The sequence below is a fragment of the Centruroides vittatus genome, unplaced genomic scaffold, assembly GCF_030686945.1.
Source record: "Centruroides vittatus isolate TY-2023 unplaced genomic scaffold, ASM3068694v2 contig_641, whole genome shotgun sequence".
Lineage (NCBI taxonomy): Eukaryota > Metazoa > Arthropoda > Arachnida > Scorpiones > Buthidae > Centruroides > Centruroides vittatus.
Window position 1 is genome coordinate 115,607 of NW_027122395.1, and position 9,856 is coordinate 125,462.

At 31.6% G+C, this 9,856-nt stretch overlaps 1 protein-coding gene across 1 annotated transcript; it reads right to left on the reverse strand.

Moving 5' to 3' along the window:
* Positions 1-7,667: 7,667 nt before the first annotated feature.
* LOC136979789 (cystatin-1-like) lies at positions 7,668-8,560 on the reverse strand. The gene is made up of 3 exons (XM_067275815.1): positions 8,335-8,560; positions 7,873-7,983; positions 7,668-7,795 (listed from the first exon to the last, which is right to left on the reverse strand). The coding sequence occupies exons 1-3, from the start codon at positions 8,518-8,520 to the stop codon at positions 7,700-7,702; spliced, it is 393 nt and encodes a 130-aa protein (XP_067131916.1). The 5' UTR covers positions 8,521-8,560; the 3' UTR covers positions 7,668-7,699.
* Positions 8,561-9,856: the final 1,296 nt, after the last annotated feature.

Below are 9,856 nucleotides of genomic sequence, written 5' to 3' on the forward strand. Positions count from 1 at the left end.
TTATTATAGATATCAATAATGATACATTATTAATTGTGTGGAATGCCTTTTCATTCTGAAAAATTGGATGCCTCAACTTTACATCTACTTTAATCTTATTATGTCTAAAAAACGTGAGTATCGTTGAGCTAACGAATGATAAAATTAAGCCTCCAATTTTAAATTCTGTTGTTCCAACACTGATTATAGAAAATATAGATTCACAGGGGCATTTAAAAATATGAGTTGGTATAAGCACCAATATCGCCAACACAAAATGTCCCCATGAGAATATTTCAATTGTTTGAATGTAATATTTCTTTATAACTTTATGGAAATACGTCGAAGGTTGTCTTACTTGACAGTTACAAGGAAAGAATGGATCTATACTAAAAATTACCGCAAAATTTAGACAAGGTTGTACAAGACAGTTGAAGCAAACCTCTTCTCTCTGTGTTGAAGACATGTTTAGTACTAAAACACATTAATTGATGAATTATCGATTTATTTATTTATTAAAATTACTTACCATTAATATTTATTATGCAATTACCTTCTTTGTCCTTCAGTCATGAATTTTCAAACAAATCTGCGTCGTAGCGTAAATTATTCTTATAAAAGGAATGAATATAATGCTATAATGAATGATACATAAGATTTCAAATGAATTATGACAGTAAACAAAGAATTAATAATATATGAACCAAAACACTTAAGATAATGGCCTATATAAAAGCAAATTCTTAATACATGTTAATCTGCTATCTGAACGTATTTGCAGATACTTTATTGCTATATCGATTTAATTAATTGCTGTCCTGTTCAAGGTTCTTCTATGAATAATTTAACAACATTTATTTTTGATTTTATGATATTTTCGTGTGATTTATTTCTTGAGAGTGACTTTCCACTTACAGACAATTAAAATCAGTGAAGTCGAATTAACTTTCAATTTTTCAATGTCATGTGATATGCATCATTTGAATTTCTCCGATGAATTAGTATTTCTTAGCAACCATTTTGATATTTGAAATGTTTTCTAATTATTTTCACGTCTCTAATAATACATTAATTGATCATCGATCTGAAGAGAAAATTTCAGCCATAAAGTTTTAACCAATTTTGCTTTTAACATTCCAGTGTTCCATTACACATACGTTTTAAATGTAAATGTTATGTCTCATAATGCTTTACTACCATAAAATTAAATGAACGTGATGTAAAATATGAAAAACATTTCAACCTTATGAACAATTTTCTCAATTTTTAATTTCTATAATGTTTAATAATTTTTAAATGGATTTTAATCATTAATTTCTGTTCTGCGACAAGAAATCAATTAATAAACAACGCTGCTACTAGAACTATACGAAATTAACCATATTTTAATGGAAAAATGATACTGAGAAGAGATAAAGTAAAATATCAAAAGTATTCTAATTTGAAACATATTTTTTAAATTATTATCATTAGTTTGTTTGAGTTCTGAAACGATCATTTTTTCAATTGAGTGTAATATTAACGTTAACTTTTGAAAGAGGACCGTCTGGTGTCCCTCGAAAGTAAAACCTGAAGATTGAATGTTCGGAAGAAAGAATGGAGAGTATGAAGAATAGGGATGAAGAGGGGGGCAGAATAAAGATGAGAACTCGGGCGCTTGCATCGCATTTGTTAGAAATAAAGCAAACTACAAAAATATATACATAAGAACAGAGCAAATACAAGTTATACAAAAACAGAAACAAGCTATATAGAAAGAGGTGGCGCAACAATTGGGATCTGTTGGCAAAACGCAAGCATAGCAAAACATATAAGTAACCGACAGTAGATGGGTAAAACAGTAAAATGGCCGAGCAGCAAGTACAAGTACGTGCTTTACAAGTAGTGGTAGAAAACCACCAGCGCGGTGCTGGGTTAAGACACAGCAGGAGTCTACTATACAGAAGGAGATACTATACTATACAGGGAAGTACATAGGAGCGTAGATACAATCAGGCAACAATTGTCAACAGAAAACGTATGGGAATCACGGAAAACATTAATTGTAGAGATACAGAAAACCAGATGGTTTAAAGTAAATGTACAGACAAACAACAGGAGAGAACAGTACAAGGGGCTGTACACATGGACGAGGCCAGGAAACCCGCAGGAGAGTACGTACAGTCAGAGCTGGATCTTCGATGGTGGAAACACACACAGTAGTGACTGGAAGCCAGAGGAAGAAAAGTCCGTTCACACAGAGCCTGTGTCGCTGCCGTTGGTATTGTGTCGACTGTTCGGAGGGTCAAGAGCCGCAGTAGAGGAGAGTGCAATAGAAAATTATCAGGAACCCTCTCTATTTGAATAAAGATATGGTTTGGCACCCTGATTTTATGAGTATAGAGCAATGATTTTCAACCGGGATGCCGCGGCACACTATATTGCTGCATACCGTATATTGCTGCATACACTATATTGATGCATACATGTAAAAGTGTTAAGGTGCTCATAACTATGACACCATAACACTTTTACATGTATGTTGACGATATCTTGAGAGTCGTTTTTACACTGAAAAGCATCATGTTTCATTTCAGTTAGATGTACTGTACAACAAGTAAAGCACTATCGCGCAGTGAAAGACTCAGTCTGAGTTGGAAGGTTAATGTTTTACTTTTTTTACAAATTTTATTACTGTGATCCATGTGTCTCCCATACTCATTTCAGCCCTTTCATCTCACACAGACCCTTTCAACTCAGGCTAAGTCTTCTCCAACTCATGTCTACTCTTAGGCTTGAATATCCTTTTGGCATAGTTTATCGAAGCTTTGTATTAAATTTATTATATACTAGCAGATAAGCCCGGCGTTGCTCAGGCAAAATGTAACGATAGCGAAAATTAAAATTATTACATTATAGCCAATCTTACCCGTTTTCACAAAATGCAAGAATTAGGTCCCTCTGTTTCCAGACTAATTAGAGAAATTTTAGATGGGTCTAAAAATATGATCGATTTCCCTCAAAAAACCGCATCTGCGCCTGTAAATCTTGCACACCGCTATCTCTTAACACTTCCATTGTTAAGGAATAAACTTCTTTCATCCCCACGTGGTACTCTAATAAAACGCAGTTAAAAACAAAACATTGCATGTAAAATAGTGCAGTAGAAGCTGAGTTCTTTAGGATAAGCGTTAATTCTTTCCCTCTTCCCCGCGAAAGAAGTTCCAAAAATTCTTTCTTAGTGTGCATTCTCGTAGCGTACCCTATTAAACGCAGTCAAAAACGCAAAAAACTGCATTTCAAATAGTACAGTGGAAGCAGAGTTCTTCAGCAGAAGCTATAATCCTTTCCCTCTCCCCTGTCAAGGAATTTTGAAAAATCTCTTCTAAACGTTCTCGTGACGAACCCTGTGTACCAAATCTCAACTTTCAATTGTTAACCGGTTGGGCTCTGCGCTGGGTCCAGAACACTCTCGAGTGATCTGGACTGTTCTAGAAATTTCTAGAGGGCGAAACTTCCAGCCCTTATATCTTCAACGACACGCCCTTCAAGTAAAAACGGGAACCTTCTTCATGGATGGGGGATGCAGGGTTACCACACCATATAACTCCCTTGATCGTACCAGGACTCGTTTTTCAGTTTCAGCGGCACGCCCATTGTACACTTACATTTATAATATATATTGATTTACCATACAGAACTTGATCAATTGTATTAGACGAGAAATTATATTTATATGTAATGATCGAGACAGTTTTTCAGTAAATATAATATGAAATTCTTCTATTAAAAAAAAAAAAAAAAAAAAAAAAAACATTTACTTGAGTAAATTTAATGAACATGTGGCAATGATACATGTAAATAATACTATTAATTTAAATAATGGAATGGTGATAGAAGGCGCGTTTTCCGATATCGTCAGTTATGAAGAGAGATCAGTTGTAAGTTTATATTAATACTATTGCTCTTTTCTCTAATAGCCTGAAGAGGGGTGAAAATATCCGTATAAAAATCGTCCCATATGTATTGCATGATTTAGAAAAGTGAATGATTGTTTTTCTCTCTGAGTAACCTTAGTGTTAACTCTTCTTCTCTGATAAAAGGTAAATAAGAATTACAAACAAAATCAACATTTTAAGATTTTTAGTTTCTCTGTTTTAAAGCTTGTTTTTACGCTAAAGTCAAGAAAATTTATTAAATTCGATTCACCATATTTTTAAAAAATAAAATCTCATAACAGATGGCGCCACACGCAATTTTTTTAACTTTGCTAATGCGTTTCTTCAAGATAAAGAGTTTTCGGCGGGAAACTTACGCAACTCATTTCTAGATATATTTTTTAAATATAACTTTACTTTGGATAGTTTTACATTAATAATTCGTTATCGAATCGATTTTGACACTTTTAGGCATAACTACATTGTTTTTGTTAAGATTTACGTAAGCATATAGAATTTAATTTACTAATCTCATATAACATTGTTACAGCTAATTGGAACAGTTCGATAAAATTTAAGATATAGGCCTACGATATATATATATAGCTTCACCAAATTTACATAGTATATACGGGTTAATATATAAACTTTCAACTCTTAACCGTTAGCATTAATCTTACATATTATAAAAATGCCTTACTTGTCACAGGTAAGAAGTATTTTGAAGGGAGAGAATTAAATTTCTGACTTTTAGTAATTTAGGCGCTGCACACATGATTTCAACAGAACCTGATGTAAATGGAACCATATATTTCACTTACAGAAATTCTATGATGCAACATTATTAAGTATTTAGTGAGTTGCATAAGTGTATGTTTTTCATACGTACTTCAAAAGTATACATAAAATGTACTTAAAATAAACATGAAAACACTTTTCATAACTCGAAACTCATGATAACAAACCAAACCAAACTTGAATGTTTTAAATTGTTAAAGGAAGTCCTAGAAGTTCTGGCAGGTGTCTTGCTGCCCAAAAGACTCAAATTGCTTAGCTACTGTAGGAACAAATGATTCAAAAATAAACGTAGAAATTAATAGAAATCATATTCTAACCAGTTGGTTGTAATTGACGTATATTCTTTACAACTGTTCATTTGGATTTCCTTTGAGAATGCTGTAAACATTATAGATAATATGAACCAAATAAAAGAAAAATTGTTATTTATATAATATAATATTTCATACTCACTCGTGAAGTATTACGAAATGAAGAATGTAAAATGTAAAATAAATTTTAAAAGTAAATGTAGATTGTCACATTTTCTCCACTTAAAACCGTCACTATATTCAATTTTTTTTTCCTGCATTGACTTTTCCTTTCCTAACTGTTGTATATAACAGAGGAAAACTGCGACGATCGAACAAAAGATGACCTTCGATGTTTACATTTTTGGACTCGAGGAACCTTAAAATGTCAAAAATGCTCTGACGGTTAATAACTCCCGTGCTTTTTGTCGAAAATCTCTGAAATTTTGCATGGCGTTTTTTATATTAAGGATTGATTCTATCAAATTTTGATTGTTAAAAGTTGAGGTGGTGGGAAAATACAGGGAGTCGTGTATCGTAACTTGAGTAGGATCGAAATTAACGACCACTTTACTCGTTATTAGCATTAAAATTTTTTTACTTCTAAAACGCATCCCTACCCTCAAAATTAAACTCTCTGCCATATTATAATAATTAAAGATATAAAACAAATTTATATAACATATCACGACGGAAGGCGCCATCAAAATGTTTAAATATTGACGGAAAAGTTAAGCAACTCGTTGCCGGATGTTTACATTTTGTCAAATTCTCTGTTACACACTTTTAGGTGACAGGCTAAATTAATACAAACGATTTTAATTATTCTTTGTGCTCTTTATTACTCTTATTCCTATTAAAAATTTTTCTGCAAATTTTAAATTATAGTAGTAAAATACACGTGTAACAGGATAACGGAAACCGCAAGATAATTGAAAATCAAACAATCCCAACTGCAACATAATTGTATTAATGGAACGTTTAATTAATTATTTGAAAGTAGTTTTTGGACTGCAATATAGACCTATAAATTCCCACTGTCCTTCCTTAATCTCGATAACAGAGTTACGTAGATCAAAGACAAAACCAGATATAAAAACAGTAGGTGAAGAAAGCCCCGATTAACTTCCGATGCGAACCGGAAATCAAATTATTTCCATTCAAAAAGTTTTTGGTGAAAAGTGTTAGATTGATAACCAGCACGATTATATTGCTTAATAGTATGATGTAGAGAGAAAAGTTTTGAGGTGAAAGAGCATATATTTTAAATGATATAAATTAAAAATTACAGCCCGGCATTGTGAAGATGTAAGAATAAATAATTGCTCGTTGTTTACATTTTATAATTTACGTTGCGTGTTTCTAGTTTATCTCGTTTTTTAATCTTGCAACACTTTCCTTCGCCCTATGCCAAACCAGTCGTGAACGTGTTTTAAAGACCTTCAAAAAACCAAGCTCGTATTTGGTATATTACACTAAACTATTATTTTATTTACCCTTCATTATCAAAGGGTTCATGAAATATTGTACACACAATTAATTGTGAGAGATTTTCCGAAAGCACGTAATTGTTCACAACTTGGAGGGAGGGGTCAAAAAATGGCTACAAGATTTTTATTTATTTATTTATTTATTTAATTTAAAGTAAGAAGGCTGTCTAGTCGACTTAGCCATAAAAGAAGAGGAGGGATAGGGTCGGAAGTAAGGAAGGAAAAGAAGGTGGATCACGTTCTTGTTGTTGATTTTTGTAAATTTCTGGATAATTTTTAAAGGTAACACATTAAATATACCAGGAAAACAATAAATTGTTTTTCTGGTATATTTAATTGCTTACATCTCAGAATATGCGCACTTTCTACGAATAGTAATTGCTATTAAATTGCACATATGTTAGCTGTTTATACGTACAAATATTCATTTACAGGAAGGTAAGTAAGAATAATGTTAAAAATTTTTAATGTTTTTATTTCTAAAGCTATTCTGTTATAATTGAAATTCGAATTTCATTAAGTTTATCGTTTACGCGAATCAGATTTACAGTTTTATATGCAAATTGCTTATGTTAAATTTTTAATTTTAATTTAACCGAAGTTTTTAATCCATCAGAAGTTCTTGCGTAGAATATCGGTTCTTCTTGCCGCTAGTGTTTCCATCGATGGTCTCATTTTCCATATATTTAACACCCTTCTGGAGTTTAAGGAACAGACGACTGTAATAATTTATAGGTTTACAATTTTTCAAATGGCAGCCCAACTACACATCTTACAATTAACTATATCAGCAAAAATAGACAATAAGCCTGCGTTAAAACTAAAGCATTATAATTAATTTACAACTGTTCTATTTAAAGATTAAAATGGCGAAGTTTTAATAGAAGTATTTATAGATATAATTTGCAACAGAACTCACAACTTTATGAACGATTATTTAATTTGTTATGTGAAAGACCTTCATAATATACTTTTTAGTGCACTATGTAAGACAAAGTATCACTGATATATAAGATTTCCATTATCATTCACCCGTATTAAACATTACTAAGTACGGTGAAATGATAGACACCTCGTACACTCATGACTGTTTTTTTCCTCAAAAATAATATGTTTTAAATTCAAACTGGCATATAATCTATGTAAAACTAAATTGTTTGTAAGTATTTCAATAAAAATAAAAAAAACTCACAAATTATTCTATATTTTATTTATTAATAAAGCTTCATTGGAATGGACGGGAACTACATGAGAAATGTATCAGTTTTCTATCTCCTTTGTTAACTTGATCCCATAATGTAACGGTGCAGTACTTCACGAACTGGGAATTGTTTATAAATATTGTTATTTATTAACGTTTATCTTTAAAATAAAAAAAAAAACATATCTGAAACTTACGCTTCCATCCTTGAAATCGCAATCGTTAGCATCCTCAAAGGTTGTTTCACTCTTCTTGCAGTCAGTTTCACGCAGAGTAATCTTAGCTTCATATTTTAAGCCAGCGACTACCTATAAAATGAAGAATATTTAATTTAAAATAGTATTTCAATAGATGAATAGTTATGGACGCTACTGGTAATAGCATATATAGAACGTAATCTATATTAGTTCCTATTTGCAATACATAAAATATTCAGATAGGCACTTGATAACATACAAGAAAGATAATTTCTAGGGAGGGCAGTTTAGTATAATACAACTGGAAAAAGACAGAGAAGAGCACTTTAAGCCAAAACATACACACTTGCTTAATTTATAAAACAGTAAAAACTATCAACAGAACAATTAGATATAATTAGATATTTGATTAATGTTTTAAAAAACCAAAAATAAATTCAGATCTAAAATGTTGGCTCTTACCTGTTTTCTCACTCGAACAATCTCGACTAATTTGTGATGATTGCGAGATTTAAACTGCGTGTTAACTGTTGCAGCAGCTATTTTTGCAAGATCTTGAGCTTCTTCATCATTAACATCAAGATCTTCCCACTGACCAACAGCTGCAGCGTAGCAGACAAGGAGAGATAATACGAACCAAGCCTTCATGTTGAGCCTAGAGATGTACAAGGGGAGTGGAAGTAAGTTTCAAAAACTGTAATTTATATATAAAAAATGTATAAAGTTATCGGATTTGATTACAAAATCTGATAAAAATATGTTGGCTCCCACCGCGTAACGATATTTACGTGACAGTTTATATCAGTTGAAACAGAATTATTTCATTGTTTTTAATGATGGAAGAGTGACAGCTGTTACTTTACTTCACATCAACTGATATTTACACACTTATCAAGAGATATCGACAGACGGATATACTTTATCGTTGATATGAATATACACCTAGTTTTAATTAAACCTTTTAATTAATTAATAATTTATTATTCATTTAATTGCAAAAATAATTTGTTACTTGAAGTAATTAGTTTTAGAATAATTCAGAAACACTCTACACACTACTGTAACTTATGACAATGTGATTACATTGGTAACTCCGGTTTACAACGACTTTAAGGGGTCTCACTATAATACTAATTATTTACTCAAAAATAAATATTATAACAGGAAACTTTCGGGATATTAATCAATGTACATGAAAATATTAAAACGTTTTATGTACAGGGTGGCCGTAATTAAGGTCTCTTCTGTATAGAGCAGTCTATAGCCAATAAGAGGATTGACATCTGAAATTGTATGCATGGAAACTATGCAAAAGGTGCGGAATAGGATTTTTCAAAACTAAATTTAATTCAAAAACTTCCGCTAGAAGATACTTTACAGGAAAATACAGGAAACAAAAGAACAAAAACATATTTCTTCGTTCCTCAAAAGACATGCCTTTTGCAGATACTATTTACTGATATAAAGAATGTTGCTCAATGTGTGACACATTGTTCAGGTACAAAACTTAAAGATAATGAACGGTCTGATTGAAGACGATGAACTTTATTCTCGATGTTTAAAATAACAGATTGAAACTTCACCTGTGTTCGTTTGGCCGCGTTTCTTCATGCAGAGAGAGTGTAGCAAAAATGACGTCACGAGCAGCTATCGCTGCATGTCGCTGCATCATAGTTTAGAAACGCTTTTCGATCGAGCAAAATGTGGACGCCGTAATCAATCCTTTAATTCCTGTTACGGCCGAAAGTAGTGCTTTATTTACACATTGTAGTTTTTTAACTAAACAGATATAAAGAATTAAGCATTTCTCTTTCCAAAAATGTGAACAAAGTAATGAGATAGGAGATATATAATTATATTTAAAATATAGTATTTTCTTATTCTTTAGATAACTTTCAGTCATTTTATAAAATTTAATCCTTCTTAATCTTTCCATAATATTTTTATCTACAGTCACTTCGACTTTTTTATTTTTACAGCATAA

What these genes read in the sequence shown, in the direction of transcription:
- LOC136979789 (XM_067275815.1), bottom strand. Translation starts at nt 8,520, where the DNA reads ATGAAGGCTTGGTTCGTATTATCTCTCCTTGTCTGCTACGCTGCAGCT. An exon ending in TTGTTCGAGTGAGAAAACAG is followed by an intron (nt 7,984 to 8,334) that starts GTAAGAGCCAAC and finishes TTCATTTTATAG; the next exon opens with GTAGTCGCTGGCTTAAAATA. An exon ending in GCGATTTCAAGGATGGAAGC is followed by an intron (nt 7,796 to 7,872) that starts GTAAGTTTCAGA and finishes AACAATTCCCAG; the next exon opens with TTCGTGAAGTACTGCACCGT.